Below are 25,041 nucleotides of genomic sequence, written 5' to 3'. Positions count from 1 at the left end.
TAGATGGCTCGAGAGATCTGCAACCTTTGCACCTGGCAGGCAATTCACAATGAGGTTTTCCCAGTCATCATAAAGCCCGTTATCTATATTTCTAATGAATGAATCCCCCATTATTATCTGTTTCTTTCTAATAACTGGGATTCCCTTCCCCGGAGAGAGATTCTCAGGGCGAGAGCACACCATGACATAATCTCGAAGGAGGGTTCCAATTGTGAGATTGCTTCTTTTTGATGCTCTCCTTCCCTGAGACACACATCTTTCTCAACAGCACATAGGCTGCAGACCTGGGGGTGGGACCACTCTACTGTGTCCCGGAAATTCTCATCTGTGTACCTCTTTGTCTCAGATCCTCCAGTTCAGCCACTCTGGTCTCCAGAGCCCATACTTGGTCTCTGAGGGTCATGAGCTGCTTGCAACAAATGCGCATGTATGCCACCCACGCACAAGGCATGCGTTATACATGCTGCATTCAGTGCAATAAACTGGAAAGCCCCCACCCTGCTGCAGGACTTCTGCCTGCATTCTTTTTACTCCTGCAGCTTTTTTTGGTTTTGGGAGAGAGGGGTATTTACTGGCCTAAGTGTAGAGAATGTTAATCAGGTGTATTTGGCTCTCATGTTCCTTCTCTAAACTCCCTCACAAAACTCCCGTTCGCTGTTCCTGGTTGCTTGCTCCTCTGGCTGCTTTGGAGCTGGTTTTTAAAGGCCTGTTCTCCTTGACAGGTTTCAGAGTAACAGCCGTGTTAGTCTGTATTCGCAAAAAGAAAAGGAGTACTTGTAGCACCTTAGAGACTAACCAATTTATTTGAGCATGAGCTTTCGTGAGTAGCTCACGAAAGCTCATGCTCAAATAAATTGGTTAGTCTCTAAGGTGCTACAAGTACTCCTTTTCTTTCTGTTCTCCTTGAGTGTCTCCTGGGTAGCTGTGCCTCCTGGTTTACGTTGAGTGGGTGCTAAAGGGATTAGGGATGAAAGCTTTGTTAAGAAGCTCTCAGCCTTGCCTGGCAGGCTGCTAGGCTCAGCGCACAGCCCCCCAAACAGACCACAATGTATAGGTCAGTCAAGCAGCAAACAGACAGACAACAGCAAGGGCCACGTAGTCACTTCTCCTTCACCTGGAGAACTCCCTCGCAAAATTCTCCTGTTAGCTGTTTCTGTTCTCTAGCAACTCTTGAAGCCAATGTCCTGTTGTTGTTATTAGGGAAGCAGGCAATGTGGTACTGCAAACCAACACCAGTTACGCAGCCCATGGACAACACAGGCTACTAGGAACAAACACAGTTCCTCCCTGCTATACCCTTGCAGCACTGCTCCCAGAGTCTATTCCCCTCCCAGGGCCCAGCTCAGTGAACCAAGAACAGTGGCATCTAGGACCCCAGCTCTTTTGAGCCCCCTACTGTCCCTAGTAACTACGAGCCTCAGGGCTCTATGCCAGAAGGCCCACGAACCAGAAGAGGCAGGGCCAAAATGTATGCTTGCCTTTGACTTTAAGCTCACTCCATGCATTGTGCATTGCACTGCGCTGTTTAGTTTCATTGCTGGTTTAATGTAGTTCCTAGTAGTTAGACAATGGATTGTTTGATTTTTATAATTAATAGTCATTTTTTCATTTCAGTGGAAGGTTTCTGTTTGTGACATAATAGGTTGTTTAATCATAAAAGCCTTTAACATTACATTCATAAGGAGTCAACAGTTCATTTTACACAGAAAATAATTACATTTGCACTAATTCATAAGGTTTCACAAACACATACAGGCAAAGACACACAGTGCAATAGGGATTGCCACAACGTTAGATGTCCACCACCCGTAAACAACACTGAGCTGCACAAAAAACTCACCTGCACTATTTCAGGCCTGAGAATCAAAATAAGAGCAATGGGTATCCCTGACAACATTGCCCTTGCTGTTTTCACTTCGTATTGGATGCTTTGCTGGCTGCTCAAACTGTTGAGCAAGTGTTTACGCCTCAGCCTCCCACCCATTGCCATTGATTTTTCCTCTCTTACTCTCACAAATATTGTGCAAAATATAACATGCCGCTATAATCTTTGGGATTTTTTTTGACTGCTTCCAACCTGTTCCCAGGCAGTGCCATCTCCCTTTTAGACGGCCCAGTGCACGTTCCACTGTCACTCTGCTGCTACTGAGGCGGTAGTTGAACAGTCCCGTCTGACCAAGCAGCCTATGAATGGCTTCATGAACCAGGGAAGCAGAGCGTAAGCCCAGGCTCCCAAAATAAATGGAGCAATGTCCACACCATTCACTGTCCTTTCCCCATTATGGTAAATAGAGTTGAGTTCTGAAAGAGCCTAATATGATGGAGCCTTCCAGACCACCCTGCATTTATGTCTGTAAGCCTGCCACAGTGGTTGTAAACCCACAAGCCTTTGGAGCACAGTGGAGAAATACCCTTTTCTGTATAAGAATTCTGAGCCCTGATGGAGTGGGCAAATAATAGGCACACGGTCCCATCAGTTGCCCCAATACAGTTAGGGAATCCCATGCATACAAAACCATCAGTAACTTTGTGAGCATCACCAAACTTTATAACTTGTTGCAACAGTACTTTTTCTTTGGCATTGCGTTTCATACCTGCATGACAGTGGCCCCAGTGATTGATCTCCCCACAGAGAGTTGTTTCGCTATGGACCAGTAGCATTCTGGGGTGGCCAGCTTCTAGGTGACAGTTGTGACTCGCTTGTCCATGGTTATGGGGCACCGCATGTTTGTATGCTGCTGCTGTAGAGCTGAGGTCAACACAGATCTCTAGAAAGGTTGCCTTTCCCATGAAAGTCTCTCATAAGAACAGCCAAACTGGGTCAGACCAATGGTCCATCTATCCCAGTATCCTCTCTTCTGACAGTGGTTACGGCCAGGTGCTTCAGGGGGAATGAACAGAACAGGCAAACATCAAGTGATCCATCCCCTTTTGTCCACTCCCAGCTTCTAGCAAACAGCTGCTAGGAACACTCAGAGCATGGGGTTGCAGCCCTGCACACGTTGGCTAAAAGCCATTGATGGACATATCCTCCGTGAAAGTATCTAATTCTTTGTTGAACGCTGTTATAGTTTTGGCCTTCACAACATCCCCTGGCAATGAGTTCCAGAGGTTCACTGTGTGTTGAATAAAGAAATACTTCCTTTTGCTGCCTATTAATTTCATTGGGTAACCCCTAGTTCGTATGTTATGTGAAAGAATAAATAACATTTCCTTATTCACTTTCTCCACACCTGTCAAAATTTTATAGCCCTCTATCATATCCTCCCATTAATCATCTCTTTCCCAAGCTGAAAAATCCCAGTTTTTTAATCCCTTGTATGGAAGCTGTACCATACCCATATTAATTTTGGTTCCTTTTCCAATTCCAATAGATCTTTTTTTGAGATGGGGTGACCACTTCTGCACACAGTATTCAAGATGTGGGTGTACCATGGATTTATATAGCAGCATAATAATATTTTCGGTCTTATCTATCCCTGTCCTAGTGATTCCCAACATTGTTAGCTTTTTAGACTGCCACTGCACATTCAAGTGGATGTTTTCAGAGAACTATCCACTATGACTCCAAGATCTCTTTCTTGCATGGTAACAGCTAATTTAGACCCCATCATTTTGTATATATAGTTGGGATTATATTTTCCATTGTGCATTACTTTGTTTATCATTTATCAACATTGAATTTAATCTGCAAATTTGTTGCCCAGACACCCAGATTTGTGAGAGCCCTTTGTAACGCTTTGCAGTCTGCTTTGGACTTAGCCATCTTGAGTAATTTTGTATAATCTGCAAATGTTGGCACCTTACTGTTTACCCCTCCCTCCAGATCATTTGTGAATATGTTGAACAGTACTGGTCCCCGTACAGACCCCTTGGGGACACCACTATTTACCTCTCTCCATTCTGAAACGGACCATTTATTCCTACTCTTTTCTTCCTGTCTTTTAACCAGTTACTGATCCATGAGAGGACCTTCCCTATTGTTCCATGAATGCTTACTTTGCTTTAGAGCCTTTGGTAAGGGACCTTGTCAAAGGCTTTCTGAAAGTCTAAGTACACTATATCCACTGGATCACCATTGTGCTCATGTTTATTGGCCCCCATCAAAGAGTTCTAATAGATTGGTGAGGCATGATTTCCCTTTACAAAAGCCTTGTTGACTCGTCCCCAGCAAATTGTGTTCATCTATGTGTCTGATAATTACGTTCTTTTGTATAGTTTCAACCAATTTTCCTGATATTGAAGTTAGGCTTACTGGCCTGTAATTGCTGGGATTGCCTCTGGAGCCTTTTTTAAATATTGGCATCCCCTTAACTACCCTCCAGTCATCTGGTACAGAAGCTGATTTAAATGATAGGTTCCATACCACAGTTAGTAGTTCTCGCCACTGCTGGTCATCCCAGGTCTTTCCCACCAATCCATGCTGGTTTCCTGAACCCAGAGATAGCGCTGCATGTTGTAAACCTGCCCCAGGAACTGGCCTTTTCCTGTCGGTTGCTCTTTTTCTTTGTCTGCTTCCTGGTTCCACTGCTGTAGAAGACCTGCTGCTCCTGGAGGAGCTGCTGTTGCTGCCACATCATCTGACTTTGAGTGCTGACGTATAGCTGAGCCCAGGCAGCCTCTGCATGTCAAGGTTGTCAGCATAGCAGCCCAGAGCATTAAGGAGTATAGGAATAAACAGGAAGAACTATAAGTACTAGTGAATAATCACAGCTGTGACATAGTTGGCATCATAGAGTCTTGGTAGGATAATACACATGACTGGAATACTGGTATAGAAGGGTACAGAATATGTAGGCAGATTTCTGCACTATACCTGTTAGAAATGGTGACCTAAAACAAACATTAAAAAGGTACACATTTTTATCAGATAAATTAATCACTGGAACATCTTACCAAGTTATATGATGGATTCTCCATCAGTCGATGTATTTAAATGAAGATTGGGTGTCCTCCTAAAAATACACTGGAGCTCAATCACAATTTATAAGCTTGATGCAGGAATTATTAGGTAAAATTCTATTATCTGTGCAATAGAGGAGGTCAGACTAGAAGACCATTAAAGGTCTTTTCTGCCTTAAAATATATAAATATGTATACATAAGGCAACGAAATTCACATTGCAAGAATATTCTGTCATTTTCTAACTTTTGAGTAATTGTCTTTCAGTTGTTCTAATGTGATTTAGCATGTCTATATCTGGGCAATCTTTAATGTTGGTACAGTTCTACTTTAATTTATTGGTTAGGCCCCCATAAACTAGGCTGGAGGTGTGTATACAGATTCTTATCACTCGAAATAAAATGAATCAGTGAGTAATCTGTGTATAGGTGTAGTGTGTTCTCAGGAGTGCTGGTATGTCAGTTTTGTGCAATGCATTAGTTATAAAGATAACTTACAATGGAAGTTAAAATTTCAGATTTATTTTTTATTTGTCGAAAATGATCAGATTGAATTGCTGGGATAAGGACATGTGGTTCTGTGTTTTATTAGATTTTATCTTGTTTTACCTTACAGTTTCTTGCTGCAAAAGATTCCCTGCAGCCATCTGAAGAGAAAGTGAGTGCCTTCACAAAGATAATAGAAGCAATGGGATTCACAGGACCACTGAAATATAACAAATGGGTAAAGCAATTATTTTGGTAGTCTTAATATTTTCCTGTAGTTGGTTACTTTACATCTGTTTTGAAAACTAGGTTCTTTGTGACATGGGAGGGATATTTATGTGCACAGTCCCATTCATATTACCCATATAAAGTCCTCTCACACAACATGGAGAATAATAACCCAAGGCTTTAACCTGCCTTGATATATGCACAGGGCCTCCATTGACACAAGTAGGAGTTTTATTATTTTGGTGTGTAAATGAGTGTGAAGGCCATTTGGATTCCCAAAAATTATTTCCTCACTTTATTCATCCATCAAAGTTCCCACACCACAGTTACCCTCCAGCAATGGAAGCTGGCAGCAGTTCCCTTTGGGTGCTTGTGAACACCACTCCAAGTTGTCCAGAGGGTTTTGTTGAAGAGCATTGCATGTTGCTTTCTCTCTTGGTCCCAACAAAGGCTGACCACACTGCCTCTGCTTTGTTATCACTTGCTTTTGGCCCAGGGACTTGGGCTTACAGGGATGATGGATTTTGTGGTTATGAGTCTAGATTGGGACTCTAGAGACCTGGGTTCATTTCGTGGGTTTGCCACAGGCTCCTTGTATGACCTTGGGTAAGTCACTTAATCTTTCTGTTCCCCACCTGTAAAATTTCATCCACCCTTTGCCTTCCTTATTTAGACCGTACGCTCTCCAGGGCAGGGACTGTCTTTCACTGTGTGTTTGTACAGTGCCTAGCACTAAGGGCCCTGATCTTGTTGGGGTCTCTAGGTGCTATAATGATAGCAATAAAAATGAAAATAAGAATTTGAGTGCTGAGCATCTCGTGACAGTTCTTGTGCTAATCTTACATTGATTTGAAATCTGAGTTAAGTTTGTGTGTAACTCAACTTCCCTTATATATAGTAACTGAGTTGTGTCCTCCTTTAAAGATCTAAATGTGTGTATCTGACCTTCTTGAGTGGTTATTGGTGTCTGTGCATGTGTTTGGGATGATGCATGTTATTTAGAGAGAGGCTTGTTTCTTTTCAGTTTTTCTTCAAGAGAATATATGTTCTGCTCAGTTCTCTCCGGATAACACACTGAATTAATAAAGAATGAGGATGTTCCAATAACGGGCAGTTAACATTGCGTATGGCAAATGCTGGAGATCTCTGCTATAGATTTCCTGTGTCATCCTGGATCAAATCACTTAATCTTTGTGCCTCAGTTTCTCCCATCCCTAAAATAGTGATTATGCTACTCTGTCTCACAGGGATGTTGGGAGGATAATTTCATGTAATATGTTCAGGTACTATGGTGAAAAGGGTCATTAAAAAGACTATAAATAAAACAAAGGAAAATGGATTATATATTTTATGGAGGATTATAAAGTCAGGATGAAAATTAATTGAGACTGAGCCCATACTAACAATATTGGTTTCAGTCATTGTGCAGAGGTAACAATACACCAGAACAAAATTTCCATAAAATTTAACTGAAATAATTTTGCATTGACAATCTCTCATTGTATCGGTGTTGTCACAAAGTCTGAACTCAAGTGGTGCATTTTCAATTGTAATTGTAATGGCGCTTAAGAGTTTAGGCATAATTCTGATTAAGAGAGCTTTGGATGTCAAAATCTTCCATTTTTCTGGCAGAACTTCAAGACTACTGAATGAGGAGAACAATTGTGCCTTAAAGCTGTTCTCCTCCTTTGGAAATTATTTCCCTAGTTTCCTTGTAGTCAGATCAGATTTAAATTCACCTTTTGGTATTTTGATGTGCTGTCTTAAAATGCAGAGGGCACACATTCTGATTAGGTGGTCTACCAGTGCAGTGGGTTTATGGTTCACTTTGAGGTGGGTTCACCTAAAATGGTGGGCTCATTGTTCCCTAGCAGTCCCAAAGACAGGTGGAGGGAGAGTGCTGTGAATTCCCTACTTCTCCCAGTCCCTTCCCAAAGGTGAATGGAGGGGAGCAGTTAAGAGTTTTCCTCTTCTGTCTCTGATTTGTATACAGGCAGTCCTCGGATTTACAACACAATTGATTCCTTACAATTGCGTCGGAATGTTGGAACTCGGAACTGCAGTCTATTCCATTCTGGGATCGAGCGTCGTAAACTCGAAACCTATAGTCATAAGTCGAATCAGAGTGTCAATGTAGAAGCGTCGTAAGTGCCGTTCCTTGTAACTTGAACATCGTAAAGTCGAGGACTGCCTGTATCCTATTTTTAAAAAATGTAATGAACAGGCTAGTGTTGCACTGGAAGGCAGTAAACAAGACTACCAAGTCTTGGGGCACGTTAAATCTATATCACCAAGGTCTTTGTCTGAGATTTTCTTTTAGCACCTTAAACTTGCTTGTTCTATTAGTGTATCTGAAGCTAAAAAGAGAAATTTTGATGAATCTTTGGCACATCAATGGTTTATTTTTAAAAATATTTAAAAATTGACTTGTGCAAAATTCATCTCAGAATAGTATAAATCAACACTGAGAGATATTGGAGGAAATCATAAAAGACAAAACAGGCCCATCTGCACATGTTTCTTTTTGAAATGCTTTGGGATGGCTTTAAGGAAGGGCATTAAAATGAGTGTCTAATCCAACACATGGATACACGTATCTGATCATAGAAGAGCACTGAGTACGCTTGTGTAACTTATCCAGACTTGTTGGCGACCTTTTGGTGAGTACTACATGTGTTGTGTTTTCTCTCTCTCTAGAAGATTAAGATAGCGGCTCTGCGCATGTACACTTGCTGTGTGGAGAGAACTGACTACGAGGAATTCTTTCACAGTAAGTTATTGTTCTCTAGGATACTAGAACCTGGAGTGTGCCCCAGATGAGGTTGGGGCTGGCTAGAACCTGGACTACCCAGTGCCTGTGACAGGTTGGTCTGGCTGGAAACCAAAAGCGTTCCCCTGTGTAGTGGGGGTAGGGCTGTATAGAACTGTCCTGCCCTAAGAGCAGTGCCCCATGCCCCCCTTATGAAGCTGGGTCAGACTACGGAAAATGAATTTGCTGCTGCCGTCTCATTCTCCTACACCTTCTGCACTGGGGGGAGGGAGGGTGAGAATTCCAAGATGTGGCCAGACAGAACCCAGCGTGATCCACCCATGAGGGCTGTCTACAACCTGAAGATGCCCCTCCCCTGTGGCCAAGGTAGGGCAGGCTGAAATCTGTATTCTCAGCCTTTCCGTATTTGTGGTATAGCTGGCTGGCTACAGCATGCCCCTGGCATTCTACCCAGCCCTGTGATAGGGCCATCTGGAGTGTGCATGCATGCACGCACACACACACACACAACCCCACCCCCTGAGCTCTTGTCAAGGGCAGGGCCACCTAGAACCCAGAGGCACACTCCTCTCCTTTCCACGTTTCAGGAGTACGGCTGGCTAGAACATAAACAGGCTCTGCATCCTACTCACCCATACCCTGTCTTGGCACATGGGTCTAGAACTGGGACAAGCCCCTGGATAGAGGGGAGGGTCTTACTACAACCAGAACACTCTTTCCCCTTGATGTATGGGAGTGTCTTAGACTGGGAAGACCCTTCTCCACTGTTGTGGGGGTGGGACAGCTAGCTCCTGGAGACACAACTCCCTTTCTCCAGCCACACAACAGGGCTGGCTGTTTGTCAGTGTGGGAAGCGTGGCTTTTTTTTCATGCTTATTTGAATTGTCAAAAAACCTGATGGAAATTACATATGAATTTCCTAAGAACTAAGATTCACCATTAGCTCTGAAAATCTGGGACCTTTTCCTTCATGCACAAACATTCTCTTGGCTAATTTCTCTTTAGTTTTGGTATTTTATATGTGCTCATGACCAGGGTTTTCCGTTTCATTTTTAATTGGGTCTCTGATTCTATTTAGCAGAACATTTACAGTGATGATAGTGGTAAAAATTTAGAAAAAAAAATCAGAACACAACTAATATTAATATTAGTAAGTGAAGACCTCGGTACCTTTCATCACAACGTAATTTTGACAGGTTTCCATGCCCTCTTCTATGTCCTGCCCCAGTCTTATTTTTGGACAGTTACACTTTTGGCATAGCAGCCATTTTGAATTTAGTTTTAACTGGGGAGCATTAGGATTAAATGTATAAATAGTGTTTGTGCTGGTTTTTTTATATATTTAGTGTCATTTTAAGGTATTTTTAAATAGGCTACTAGCATTAAGAAGCATTAAGCACTTTTTAAATAATTTACAAAACAGAGGATTATCAGAAAATAAGAGTTAGTTACATGGACAGGAAAAAAGACAGAGAAAATAACGGGGATTAAACAAGACAAAATGAAAGAGAAATTTAAAACAGCAAGACAAGGAAAAAAGGCAAAAAAAAAGAGAGAATTAAGTGGAATATTACAAGTGAGAAAGTTTTAAAACTGCAAGAAAGGAAAAAAAGCCCGATAGCCTGTTACAGGTCAAATGGCAGAAAGAGGGAAAATAGAGCAGAGTAAACAAAGTGATAGAGAGTTTTAAAATAACAAAAAAGGAAAAAAGCCTCTCACTGGTCGAATAGCAGAGAGAGAAATTAAAGTGAATTATCACAGGGAGAGCGAGCTTTAAAATAGAAATAAAAAAGCATCTGACCCCAATGGCTGTCACTAGTTAAATACCAGCAATTCTGGGACAATCAGCCGTGAACAAGCCACACCTTTTGACTGAGCCAATCAGAAGATATTCTTCAGACACGTCATTAAAATGAATGCATTTTCCTGAACAAGTGAAAAGTTTGTCTAAAGCCATTGCCTTTTAGGGACTTGGGCCAGGAGTCTTGATTTTCCTGACTCACTATGAACACAGCAGGTTTTTGCATAAGGATGTATCAGAGCTGAAGCAGTATGCCCCTTCCCGCAATAAACGAACTGTTTAAATTCTAGAATTAGAACTGAAATGTCATACCCCAGATAGAGAGATTTCAGTAATATTTTCTTTAAACAAATGAATGAGATTAAAAAATGCAAGTTTTTGAGATAGCGATATTGTGTAGAAAGACCCCAAACTTTTTTTTTTTAAATAGTGCTTTTAAAAATTTGCCTAAATGAATTGCCCACTGTGCAAAAGCATCCCCAACCAAAAACTGCTCCAAAGACTTATTACTGTATGTAAAACACAGTCGAATTTGAAGTTTTAGAGTAGCAGCCATGTTAGTCTGTATCCGCAAAAAGAAAAGGAGGACTTGTGGCACCTTAGAGACTAACAAATTTATTTGAGCATAAGCTTTCGTGAGCTACAGCTCACTTCATTGGATGTATCTCATTTGGATTAGTCTAATTTGAGAGGCTAGTTGAAATGAATTTGTGAGAGTTGCTAACACTTTACCAGAGATAAGAGTGCTATTTCTTCCTGACTTTAAAAGAATTTAGATTTTTTTTTAACATAGTCACGCCAAGTACAGTTTTACAAATAAACTTAAAAGATTAGCATAAAAAGCAGGGCATTAATAAGTGCTTTGTAGCACACACTTCTAAAGGTAATGGGGGAAAACGGCATTGTTAAATGTAAGTGAAGCAGCTTTGTAGATGTGTCACACACAAATTTTTAAAGGTAAAATAACCAAAATCCATGTCTTAAGGATATTTTTGTAGAGGGCTAGTGAAATAAAAATGACATTTTACAGAGGCTTATCATTTGTATATTGTGGAGAAACCCTTTGTGAGAGATACTTTTTCCTTTTGCTAAAGAATTGTGTAACTTCAATAAGGGGGTGTTGTGGCATAGCTGAAGAAATGTGCCCCTCCTTTCTTCTAAAAAAACTAACAGTTGCAACAAGAGTATTTTTAATCATAGGATTAAAATTTCTGTAACATCAGTTTACAGGGTATTTGTAAAATGAAGATTTTGGGGGGTAGTATAATATCACTTATGTTTACAGATGAAATATAAACGTTTTTTAAAAAGACAAGCTATAGCTTTATAACTGCATAAAGGAAGGAGATAAGGACTATTCCTATCTTAAGAAACATATCCCCTCCTCCTTTTGTCTAAAACAACTGTCTTTTGCAGCGAAATTTTTTTAATCACAAGATTAAAATTAAATAAAATGAGAATTGAAATAAAGTGTTAGTATGAATTTTAATGACAAATTTTAAAAAGGCTCGACTGGTTCATTGCATTTGTGGTAATTAAATCTGCACTGGATCCCAGCATTACACAATGTCCAGCAAGAACATTCATTGAGTTTTCCACCTTGTTTGTGGCTTTCTAGTGAAAACCAGTGTGGCCAGATAGTTGCCTTTTCAGGGCAATGCAGATCACAGTCGAAGTAAATCTACAACTTCTTAGGATCCAGTTACAAATTCTGTCAGTTTTCACATGCTTAAATCATTAACTACTTCTTTAACTTTGAGTACCTATTTATCACATAATTCGTTAATTCTGTAAGAGAACTGACTCAGGAAAGTTTGAGATATAAAAATAATACAAAACTAAGTGTGCAACAGCCCCTGTTCTCCTATTCCCTTAAACAGAAGTTCCTCCTTATTTAGGGAGGAAGACCAATGGACTTTTGAAGTGCTAGCCCTAAACTATTGGCTAAGAAAGTATTGTGTAAAAAAGGATAAGAACAGACCTGTTGATTAAAGATGGAAGCACCTTGAAGCATGCCTCACCAACACCATCAGTCAAGCAGCTCATGAAGAGACGTTATATGAGCAAAGCTGAAGGACTTGAACACACATCCCAGTGACACAAATGATGTTTGAGACAGGGCATGGGAGTAGAGCAACAGGGATAGTTGCTGATAAACAACATGGGCAAAGGGACAATGTGGAGGGGAAGCATGAGGCAAGACCACTGACCCAAGTTTTGTTTGAGATTCTGGACCCCAACCAGAAGACCCCAAAAGATTCAAATAGTGAGTTGTACAGAGATGAGTTATAGGTATGTTGCATGTAAGAATGGTTAGGTGCTTGGAGGGGACCTGGCCATGGTAGCTTAATTTGCTAGAGCCTTTTGGATTGAGACCATACAGAGGCAATGTTCTTTGAAACTGCAAACTGAAGAGGTCTCTTGACACGCAAAGTAAAATGTTTTAAAAGTACATTATTAAAAAAAGTACATTGATACTTTAAATTTTTCAGCATTTGAGCATTGGTTTTTCAGATACTGTGGAGAATCTGGACACTGACAGCTACAAAGGAGCAAATGGATTGGGCCTGATCTGATCTTACCCAGACCCAAACAAGATGCTCAATAGGATGTTGAAAGAGAAGGGGATATTTATTCAATAGGCATGTACTAGCTAACATTGACGAACAAATATGGTATCGAGCCTGAAAGCCTAAAATCATTATGCAAGCAGTTGTACAAGTTGATGTCAGGGAATCATCAAGCACTGTCTGAAAGAGAAGCAATTTAAGCACTGCCCAGGGGCTGTCATAGAACCCCCAGCTAGAGGAGACATGACTGTGTGAACTGGACTGTAGATGATGTGAACTATAAAATCAAAGAGAACAGTAATAGAAATATGTCAATGTTTCTTCAACTGTGTCCAGATTTCTCTCTATATATATCCCAACTTCTCAAAAAATGGTATTGAAAATTAATCCATACAGGGGTCCCCAAAACTAGTTTTTAAATTAAAAAAAAACAACCCTGTATTTGACAATTTTGATGAATACCCCATTATAAAACATGCTAACACATTTTTAATTTACAAAAACTAGTATAGTTCATTTTGTAAAACTTTTTCATTAATCCTTTGTTAAAAACAGTTGCTTGAGCAAAAGAATGTCACTACATAACAAGTTTTGAAATTTTCTCAGATCCTTTAAATTATAATGCACACATTTGTGTGTGAAATTCTGCTGTTCATTTGTTTAAAGAAAAAATTACTGAAAATTCTCTAACTGGATTAAAACTAAAGGATGCCTCTGTGTTACAAAATGATGCATTAACTGTGTTCTTAATGTCATGTTTAGATCCACTATAAAAACATGTTACTATAGCTTTATTTCTAATTAAAGTTCTTTTGTTGCAGGGGGCAGGGAGGGGCAGATTTATTCAGATATGCCCTGGCTCTGTTTTACTGCAGTTTCACAATTCTTTAGCAGATGGAAAGAATGGCTGTCATAAAGGCATTGCCTCCCCATAATTTACAAATGATAAACCTGTGCAAACTGTCCTTTTTATTTCACTAGCCTGCTACAAAATATCCCGAACTCATGGATTTTGATATCTTTAAAAGTGTGTATGTGACGGCTACAAAGCCATTACCATGCCTGAAGAAGAGCTCTGTAGGTTGAAAGCTTGTCTCTCGCCAACAGAAGTTGGTCCAGTAAAAGATGATACCTCACCCACTGTGTCTTTCTAAGCACTTTGTACATTTAGTTCTAATGCTCCCCATTAATTTTTTTTTAAATGGCCATCAAACCAAAAGTGTACACATCCAAAAATGAGAGGGGCGTGGAACATAAACTAAGAAGGGGGCTTGGAAACTTGTCAGAATTATATGGTGATGAAAGTTATAAAGGTCTCCACTTCTAATATTAAACATAAGGACGTTTCAGAAAATAATTGTTGCCCCGTTGACATGAGCAGTTAGCCAAAAACCAGGGCCTAGCAAAGTTGATTCCATTAGCATGAGAAATCAGTGTTACGAGTCAGGTGTATTCTGGATGTAATCTTGTTTACAAAAAAAATACACACTGTCACCGTTGGCTTGATCACAATACAGATATAGTAAGCAGTTTCCTTGCCCAGAAATGCCTGTGTCTGCCACTCTAATGAACTCTGGGCCCACAAATCTCTGTCTCTGCTTCCTCTCAGGTTTACGCTCACCATTCCTCCTGGCTTTCTATCTCTTTCCACATGCACAGGCTGCAACCAGTCTTCTAGGCGCTGTGTTTGCAGCCACGGAAGGCCATTTATCTATCTGGGTCAGCTCATGCTTGATTTTGCAGTTTAGGGACTTGGTGGTAGTTTTCAGTGTCTGCAGCTGTGTTTATTACATAAAGGGACTTGGCTGCTCCTTTTGTTGAACCTGAAAAAGTGCTTGGCATACCCATTGGCTTTAATGAGGTCTGTTATTGTATCTAAGACCTTCTCCCTGCCCCCATCATGGCAGCACAAGAAGTTCTCATTTTTCATTGTACCTGACTGATAGCGCTCAGCCTACAGTAACTACACCAGACTTTACAGCATCCCACAGAGCTTTCTTTTTCATTCCTCTTATGAGCTGCATGTTTGTTTGGTTTCTTTGGCTGAAAAGGAACTGACAGCTGGAGGCTGTGCAATTCTAGTGATCCCTCTTCACATGATGCTCACTCCTGAGAGGTGTAATGCTTTGACTTACTAGTTGGCTTCTGAATCTCGTCTTAAGCTGCAGGAGAAATTGTCTATAACCTTTACCTTGGAAATAAAGTTTAATGTTTTGAAAACTGTTATATCTGACTGAGCATTTTGGTGGGGTCGGAAAGGTAGCAGGGTGTTGCTCTGTGAGTTGAAATTCAGCTGAATTTTTTTTAGCCATCTATAAGGTTCCTAGGTCATGGTATAATCCTTAACCAAACACTTGACCGGTAGGTGGCAAGATTCCTTTCTGTTGTGGACAGCTTTGCTTGAAAAAGGACAATAAGTTTAGCTGCTTTGAAATCTTAGCCCATGGCATTCTTGCTAGCTGCAAATTGGGAGATCTGATTTTTCCAAAATTCTGGGTGTCTTTCAGTTTTTGCATGATTTTGTTTTTTTGGATAAGTTTGTCACATTTAACAGCTTGAAATTCCACTGTCTTGCCCTTCCTTTATAACTTTTTAGTTAGCCCTGCAATTTGGTAGCTTTAGCCTCACATGAGGTTATGGGAGATAGCAAATGGTCAGCTTGTACCTGTAGAGAGTAAAATAGTTTTTTTAATAAGTTACCCCTTGCGCAAGGGTCAGCAGTGGGAAATAGTACCAGGAATCTGAAAAGGTGTCTGCTTCATGTAGCTTGTCATGCACAGCAAAGGAAGCTAATTGCACATTTTATTATAATTTATTGGAGGGTAGCTTTATTTTCCACTGATTTTTTTTTTAAAACCTTTCCAATTAAAAGAAAAACACATTTAGCACTCTTTCCGAAGTTTTTCTGTTACATCCAACATAAATATTCCAGTTTCATGTATTTTAATGGTTGCTAGATGGCAGATCCTCCTAGTACTATATTTGATGCTATGAAGTAAAACTTGCACAGAACCTTAATATTGCGTAATTGAGTATATACAATGTATGCGAGTTGACATTGCTGTGAGACCTGCTCATTTAAAAAATGTGTATAGTAGATGTTGATTAACATGAAGTTGCATATCAGCCAGATCTTAGAGTTTTCCAAATGCAATAGTGGCTCACCAAAGTCTTTTTTTTTAATGTCATCTTCAACAATTTATTTTCTTTGATACTAGTTCTCCAAGGTACTCAGATTTTTCCACTTGTTCTAGTTCTTTGTCTCCAACTTTGATCTTTTCTTCTTGTCTTCCAGTTGCCATATTTTTTTGGCTTCTCTTCTTCATGCTCTGTTTGGATTTGGTAAGCCCTGGAAAGCCAAAGACATTTTGATAAAAACAAAAATCAGTGTACAGAGACAGTTGTCTTACCAGTACTGCTATACGTGTTGAAATGTTGGAGTATGAGGAAGGCCAATGGATGTTAGATATTGACTGCAGAAATGAACTGGCTGAGGGGAATACTGAGAGTTTCAAGATTGCAGAAAATAAAAAATGAAGTGATAAGAAAATGGCTATAGCAGGAAATAACACTGTTACAGAAATTTCAAGGAAGCTGACTGCGATGGTTTGGACAAGAATGGACCTGGAAAAGATCTCATACATGCCACTACATATCAGTGTGCAAGGAACTAAAAATAGAGGAAGACTGAGGATGCGTTGAATAGGCACGATGGAGAATGACCTAGCGAAAAAAGGTTTAAAGATAAATGAAGCCGTGAAGTTGGTACGAGACAAAGTGGTGGAAAGATTTCATTTGGCCCCATTGTTGCTGAGCTGATGGATGGACATCAAGAAGCAGATCAGCCAGAATGCAATTAGCCCAGCTTTTGCCATTGCCCACCGGATGCATCCGATGAAGTGAGCTGTAGCTCACAAAAGCTCATGCTCAAATAAATTGGTTAGTCTCTAAGGTGCCACAAGTACTCCTTTTCTTCATGGCATTCTTGTGGTCAGACATCTGCAGAGGTTCCTATCTTAAAGTAGCCAAAAGCTGGCGTTAGCTCATATTCCTGTGGTTGCCTGGTGTCAGTATGTACAAACTTCCCCCTTAAACACACTATTCCCAGGTCCCCAAAACTTAGTTGGGCCATTGATCTGTGCCAAAGTTCATAGGCCTCAAGCTTTATGCTAACTGCTAAAAGCCAATGTCTTACAGGAGACAGACCTGCTAAATAAAATAAATGCTAAAGCTAGGTCTATGGGCCACATTCTGGTATTGCGGGCACAGCATGCCAAAGAATTGGAGAGGGCAGTGCAATGGGGACTGAAGAACAGGGAAGAAAACTGGCAGCATGTGACCTTCTGAAGGAGGAGGAGGAGAACCAGTATACCCCCAACACAGATAGAGATAAGCAACTGCTTTCAGGCTCTCTGCACAGGTAATACTGTTGATAATGCCTTGGAAAAGTCATCTGAGGAAGGGGTTAGAAGGGATGGGAGTTTCGTGACCACCACTTCCAAGAGGAGGAGCAGGGTGGTGGTGGTCGGGGACTGAGTCCTCTATCTGCTGCCCAGACTGAGAATCCCTAGAAGTGTGCTGCTTACCTGGAGCTAGAATTCAGGATGTGACAGAGTCTGCCAAGACTCAAGTCCTCTGAAATTCTCACCTAAGGTGCATTGGTTTCCATCTGAGCCAGTATATTCATCTACCAATATTTTTTCCTAAACCAAATAAATCTTAGCATGAGACCTCCTTTCATATGTTAGATGTAAGTCGGACTTTGGCCTTTTACCTGAATAGAACCAAGCAATTTTGGATATTGCCTAAACTGTTTGTCTCCATCGCAGAAAGATCTAGGGGGTACACGATTATTTCACAGAGACTGTTAAGATGGTTGTCTGGATATATTACTTCTTGCTATAATGCAGCTGGTGCTTTGCCTCCCCAGAGGATAACAGCACACTCTGCCAGATCGCAGGCAGCTTCCACAGCATTGCTCCAAATCATTCCAATATCTGAGATATGCGTAGCTGCTACATGGGCCTCAGTGCATACCTTTTCGAAACGCTATGCTTTCATCCACGCCACCGGATGTGATGCTGCACTTGGTAATGCAGTGCTGTCTTCAGTCTTGGACTTGATTCTGAAACGCCCTCCTCCCTGTGAGGATACTGTTTGGGAGTCACCTGAAGTGGAGCACCCAGAGGGGCACTACTTGAAGAAGAAAGGGTTACTTGCTTTGTTCAGTAACTGTGGTTCTTTGAGATGTGTGTCCCTGTGCATGCTCCACTACCCTCCCTCCTCCCCTCTGCTTTGGACTGTACTTCGTTGGACATTTGGACAGAGAAGGAACTGAGGGCGGTTCACCCATGCAGCCCGGTGTACCCTCCGAGCATGCCATGAGGTTGCACAGAGCTCATGCATGGGCCAAATGGACACTGCTAATGAAAAATTTCCTATCAAGGAACATGCACACCTGAAGCGGAGCATCTATAGGGAGACATCTTGAAGAACCACAATTACAGCACAAGGTGAGTAACCCTTTCTTCTCTTGTTGAGAGAAACTGGCCATACTGGCGTGTTGCAGTTTTTGTTATGATTGTGGTTTTAATCATGTGGAGAACTTGACCCTGCTCACATTTGTCAATGGCAAAATTCCAGCTCCCTTAAATAGTACAGGATCAGTCTCCTAGAGACCTTAGATGAGCATCTCATGTCTTTCTGTGTACTTAAATCAAACCAAATAAATAAAGAATAGTCTAGTTAAAGGGAAATTTACAACAGGTTATTTGAGCCATCCTTTAGAAAATGCAAATCCAGCCCTAGTGAAGCCAGTAAAAAGGAACATAAGCAATGGCAGATAGTTGTAAAGTGGGAATTAAAAATAGGGAGCGAAGAGGGATATTGAAGAGCAAATAGAGAGAGACATAAAAACATAACAAGAAATTCTTTAAGTATATGAGAAGCAGGAAGTCTGTGAGAGTATTGATGGGTGCGCTGGACCACTAGTGGGTAAAGGGAGCAACTAAGGAGGACAAGGACATTGCCGAGAAGCTAAATGATTTCTTTGCGTGTCTTCCCCACAACTCATACTAGAGAGATACCAACCAGGACCTATTCTTCAAGTAAAAATTAGAGGACGCTTTCAGAGACTGAAATGTTATGAGCATATGCTAGAACAAATTGATACATTTTCAGAACAGCAAGTCACTAGGACCGGATGGTATCCACCGAAGAGTCTGTGGGAATCAAGTGCTTGAGCTGCCTGGAGATTGAACTGCCGTGCATTTGGCTGTACGTAAACATGTTTGTTGTTGTATTTGTTTTTCTGTAGCACTTAGTCTCAGGGCATGGCTATGCTGGAAACTTCAAAGCGCTGTCGAGGGAGCGCTCCCGTGGCAGTGCTTTGAAGCGCGAGTATGGTCACGCGCGAGTCCCAGCGCTCCTGGTAATCCACCTCCACGAGGGGGTTAGCTCCGAGCGCTGGGAGCACGGCTCCCAGTGCTCGGAGCCTGTTTAAGTAGCTCTTTAAAGCGCTCTGACTTGCTGCACTTGCGGGTGATTTTTCACATCCCTGAGCCAGCAAGTTAGAGCGCTATAAAATGTAAGTGTAACCAAGCCCTCAGTGATGGGCCAGGACCATCTTGTGCTAGGCATGTGCAAACACATAGATACAGAAAGACAAGGGGAGCACAAGGAAACAATGAGACAACATTGGTCAGTATGATGGGCAGCTTCTCAGCCTACCAGCTGCCTATCTGTTTCCTTTTTTGTAAGCAACATGGCAGAGGAGAGTTTTAAGGAGGACAGTGAGGTAGTTTTGTACGTTTACAGGGAGCTCCTCTGATGTGTTAGGGGCAACATGGAAGACAGCATGAAAGTGCTAGTTTGAAAATTTAACTAGTCGCTGGGAGCTGCCATCTTGCTATCAGGAGTAGATGTTTGATTGTGACCAGTTTACCAAACAGTGGGTGATCCTGGGAATTGCAAACCCATAAGCCTACTTCAGCATCAACTAAAATTGGTTAAAACTAGAATTATAAAATATAAAATTTCTTTAGATATGATATGAACAAACCAGCAACAGCATCTGTAAAGGAAAACTGCCTCTCTAATCAACTAGAATTCTTTAAGTACATCAGCAAAGTAGTGGATAATGGAGAAACAGATGTTGTAAATGGCTTAGAATTTTTTAAAAAATGGCAAATTCCTCAGATGGCACAAAATATTTAGGTTAGTCAAGATTTGAGAAATCTGTGGGGAACTTCTGAGGGACATAGCCAAGGTAGGAAAATGGGCAGCATGAAGGCAAATGAAATTCAGTGTTGATAAGTGCCAAGTTAGTGCGCATTGGAAGGAATAATTTAAATTTATCATATGCATTGTTGGTTTCTGAATTAACTGTAGACACTCATGATAAAATTCAAGGTATCATTGTGGATGGCTCAATTTAAAACCTTTGTGCAATGTGCAGCAGTGATCAAAAAATAAGTAATATTGAAAATATTATCATTCCATTATATAAATTGATGATAGTGCCTCACCTGGAATATTATTTTCTGTTCTAGTGTTATAAGAGCAGAAATAGAAGGGGTCCAAATACAGGTAGTGAACATTATTAGACACATGGAGAAACTTCCATATGAAGAGAGAGTGAAAAGATTGAGACTCTTTACCTTCTGGGGATGAAAAGAGGGAAAATGGTATAAGTATGCAAAAAATAAACAGTATAGCGAAGTTAATTAGAGCTCTTCTAGTTTCCCTCAACTAGGGGGTTGTCCATTTTGGATATGCTTTTGACCAACAGGGATGAATTAGTTGTGAATGTAAGGTGGTCGGGAACTTGGGAGGAAATGATCATAATCTGATAGAATTCAAGATCCTATGGAAAGGAGGGCATGAGAACAGCAAAACAAGGAAACTGGACTTCAGAAAGGTGGATTTCAACTGACTCAGAGAAATAGTAGGCAAGGTCCCATGGAAGGACCAATTAAGAAGAAAAGGAGTCGAGTGGGGCTGGCAGTTCTTAAAAGATGTAATATTAGAGACTCAACATCAAGCTATTCCGTTACAGAGGAAAGATAAGAAGAGCCAGTGTGGCTGCATAAGTAGCTTTTTGGCTATCTAAAACCCCAAAGGGATGCATACGGGAAATGGAAGGAGGGGCATGTCACCAAGGAAGTGCACTATTCCCATGTATAAGTATGTAGGGCCAAAATCAGGAAAGCCAAGGCAAAGAATGAGTTACAGCTGGCAAGGAATGCTAGAGACAACAGGAGGGGGTTATTCAAATATGTTCAGACCAAAAAAACAGAAAGATCAAAGACAGTGTGGGTCCGCTGGTTAACGGAGAAGGTGAGGTGGTAACAGAAGATGATAGGAAGGTGGAGCTTCTCAGTTCCTACTTTGTTTCCGTCTTCTCATAAAAAATGTGATCGGATGACTAGCAAAGTTACCATAGATGATAAAGGGGAAAGGATGCAGATCGGGATAAGTAAAGAACACATCAGAGATCTTCTGACCAGTTAGAATGAATTCAGATCAGCAAGGCCTGATGCTGTTCACCTGAGGGTACTGAAGGAATTAGCTGAAGAAATCTTGGAGCCCCTGGCACAAATATATACAAACTCCTGGATGACAGGAGAGGTCATGGAAGATTGGAGAAGGGTTCTACATTTGCCCATCTTTAACTGGTTGTGGAGGGAGAGAGAGAGGAGGAGGAGCTGGGGAACTATAGACCAGTCAACCTGACCTCGATACCTGGGAAGCTAATAGAGCAATGTGTAGAACATTCAATTTGCCAATACCCTGGAGGATGAACGGCGTGATCACTAGTAGCCAGCTTGGATTTACCAAGAACAAATCCATTTCAAACCAGCGTGAGTTCCTTCTTAGACAGGGCAGCTGATTTGGTGGATAGGAGGAATGCTGTGGACATAATATTCCTGGACTTCAGCAAGACTTTTGACACCATCCAACATGACATTCTGATAAATAAGCTGGAGAAATGCGGGCTTGTCAGAACTGTTGTTAAGTGGACACATAATTGGTTAAACAACCACAAACGAAGAGTAGCTATTAATGGAATGATGGATTGGAGGGAGGTCTCAAGTGGAGTTCCACAGGGATCTGTTCTGGGTCCGTGTTAACATCTTTATTAATAACTTGGATGTAGGAATAGAGAGCACGCTGATCAAGTTTGCAGATGAGACAAAGCTGGGGGGGTTGCCAACGCTTCGGAGGATAGAGCTAAAATTCAGAGGGATTTTGATAAATTGGAGAACTGGGCAATACACAACAAAATGAAATTCATAAAAGACAAACGTTAAGGTGCTACACTTAGGGAAGAAAAACCAAATGTACAAATACAGAATGGGGAAAAACTGGCTTGGCAGCAGTACTACTGAAAAAGATCTGGGAGTTGTGGCTTGCAACCTCAACGTGATGCGATGCTGTTGCAAAAAAAGCGAATGCCGTTTCAGTTTGCATTAACAGAAGCATAGCCTGCAAGTCACAGGAGGTGATAGTACCACTCTACTTAGTGCTAGTTAGGCCTCAGATGGAGCACTGTGTCCAGTTTTGGTCACTAATGTATAGAAAGGATGAAGAGAAACCAGAAAGAATCCAGAAGTGAGTGACAAAGATGATCAAAGGGATGGAATGCAAGCCATCTGAGCAAAGGCTGAAGGAACTGGATATGTTTAGTTTGGAAAAGAGGAGATTAAAGGGGGATATGATAGCGGTCTTGAAATAGCTGAAAGGCTGCCATAAAAAAGCTGGAGAAAAGTTGTTCTCTTTTGCCAGAGAGGGCAAGACAAGATGTAATGGGTTCAAACTACTGCATAGCAGATTTAGATTAAATCTCAGGAAAAACTTCTTAACTGTAAGAACAGTAGGACAATAGAACAGAGTGCCTCAGGAGGTTGTGGCAGCTTCTTCACTGGAGGTTTTCCAAAGGAGGCTGGATAGCCGTCTGTCTTGGATGGTTTAGACACAACAAATCCTACATTGTGGTAGGGGTTAGACTAGATGACCCTTGCAATCCCTTCTAACCCTATGATTCTATCATACAAGAACAAAGGGTCAAAAAAATTTGAAGGCAACACATTTAAAACTGTAAATTTATTTATTTATTTTTTACAAAACACATATTTAATTTGTGGCATTCATTGCCACGAGGCATCATTGAAGCCAAAAGGTTTGTAGGAGTCAAAAGAGGATTAGACATTTGTCTGTCTCTCTCATTCTCTCTCTCTCATCCTGGAACATCTTTGCAGAGTTGGGGAGCAGTACAATGTCACCACTCATTCCTGTCCATGGCTTGTTCCTCCATTAAACCCAGCCTGGTTATGTCTCTGCATATGATGTCCTGCCATCTAGCTGGTAGTCGACTTCTAGGTGGGACTGACCTTGGTTGTGCTTGCATTATTTTGTTTGGCATCTTGTCATCTGCAATGTCCCCCCATTGTAATCTTTTCGATTTGTAACCAATCTTATACCCTGATTTCACAACCTACTCTCCTTCTAACTTCTTAATTGGTCTTAAATTCATTCCATTTTACACCTGCCATCTTTTGAAGAACTCTCTGCCTTCCGCCTTGTGATGGCTGCTTCCAGACCCTAGAGTAATCCTGTTAGATATTTATACAGATAATGAAAACATACTCAGTTACATTAGATACAATGAAAATAAATTGCAGCCTTTGGGCATCTATCTGTACAGGATCAAGGATATAAGAATAGTCCCAGTAAACAAGTTGTTGAGTTAGTTTTGTAATGTATGTGGCATATACAGAATACATGGCAGTGTGGTATGGCATAAAGGTTTTATTGGCATTCATTTGGGATTGGCTGATATTGAAAACTCATGTTGATAAAATCTTTATACTACATCATTCTATATTCTCTGCATAATATATGGTATGCACAAGTGAACAAAAATATATGAAAGATTGCATTTAACAAGGAAAGCAGAATACGTATTTTCAGCTTGGCCAAATTAACACAGCAGAAAGAACCTTTAAATTTTGGAATTCCTTAATTGAATGCTTGGTTCCACAACCTGAATGTTGCATTAACATTAGCTTTTTGCACTTAATATAGAAAGGCGCCTAGTGTATCAGCAGGTCAGGTTGTTAATTTGCATGTGATTAGTCGCTGTGCTTCTAAAACTCCCAGCTGTTTACTTTAATTTTCCCAGTTTATAGACTGGCTGTTAGGATCTCTGGGCATATGAACAATGAAGGATTTAAAATACCCAAATAGTAAATAAACAAATTAACATTATGTCAGAGATGACACTTAAAGGACCTCCATAGCCTAATGAACTCCTTTTTTCCCACCCCTTCAGAAAAACTTGAGAGTGAAATTCTCCCTTGTGCAGAGACCTACATGAGATCTGTGCCTCTTTGACTTACAAGGTGCATAGGCTTTGTGTGGCCCGCTTTATAGAGTTGAACTTCGTCTTGGGTAAACAGAAGAGCCTGTCAGTATTCTCTGAATGTCAACATACTCTTCCTCTGTCAGACCAAGGGAGGAAGTCTGTTCCAGAACAGGAGGGGACTTGACATATGCAGACAGGCAAAAGAAGGAACTGGTAGCAAATCTGTCGTAACTGATCTCAACAGTCAGGTTAAAGCATGAAGAGTGAGACAGTTTCTGAATTAGCAGGTGTGAGGTCTGAACGCAGATCAGATTAAGAGGTTTGGTATGGATAGAAGTCTCCTCTGTGCTAAGAGAGCTAGACGTGGAAAGAGAAATGGGACTTCCTTATTATTATTTTGTTTTAACGTTTAGAATGTGTAGCACCTAGAGGCTAGCCAGTCTAGGTGCTGTCGAAACATACAGTAAATGACAATTCCTTCCCCAAAGAGTTTGCAGTCTAAAAGGTGAGGAAAAAATGGTTTTCGGAGCTCTCTGTGGAGTAAAACACAAATTTCTGGAAGTAGACTAAGCAGGATCTTCTGATATATGTTTAGTGTATGAAACAAGTTGAAGTACAAAAATATATTTAAAGTAAGAACTTTTCTTTAAAATGTAAAAATCAATGGAAAACATCATGCAATTTTTTTGTGTTTTGTTTTTCTCCTAGGGTGCCATATGCCTGATACATTGAACTCTTGGTTTCTAGTAGCCCAGCTTCATGTCTGGTAAGTGAAAGTTATAATAATTTTTTTTTATTTTCATGATGCAGACTGAAGCAGTCCTGTCAGGTCAAAAAGCAGTTCCATGGTTATTGACAAGAAATATTCTATTTGTTTTGTTAGCTTGTTTGTTTTAGCAAATTTTTATTAAAGGTCAAAC

The 25,041-nt window shown here is 40.8% G+C and overlaps 1 protein-coding gene across 1 annotated transcript in view; it reads left to right on the top strand.

The window, feature by feature from the left end:
* The window catches only part of UQCC1 (ubiquinol-cytochrome c reductase complex assembly factor 1), a 93,550-nt gene that overhangs the window by 17,093 nt on the left and 51,416 nt on the right, over positions 1–25,041 (top strand). Inside the window, exons 4-6 of the mRNA XM_048820036.2 lie at positions 5,518–5,625; positions 8,313–8,385; positions 24,830–24,887. Of these exons, the coding sequence (XP_048675993.2) occupies positions 5,518–5,625; positions 8,313–8,385; positions 24,830–24,887 (239 nt within the window). The remainder of the gene's footprint in view (positions 1–5,517; positions 5,626–8,312; positions 8,386–24,829; positions 24,888–25,041) is intronic.

The sequence above is a fragment of the Caretta caretta genome, chromosome 13, assembly GCF_965140235.1.
Source record: "Caretta caretta isolate rCarCar2 chromosome 13, rCarCar1.hap1, whole genome shotgun sequence".
NCBI classification, from domain to species: domain Eukaryota; kingdom Metazoa; phylum Chordata; order Testudines; family Cheloniidae; genus Caretta; species Caretta caretta.
The sequence above is the reverse complement of the archived record's forward strand: the minus strand, read 5'-3'. Positions and strand labels throughout refer to the sequence as shown.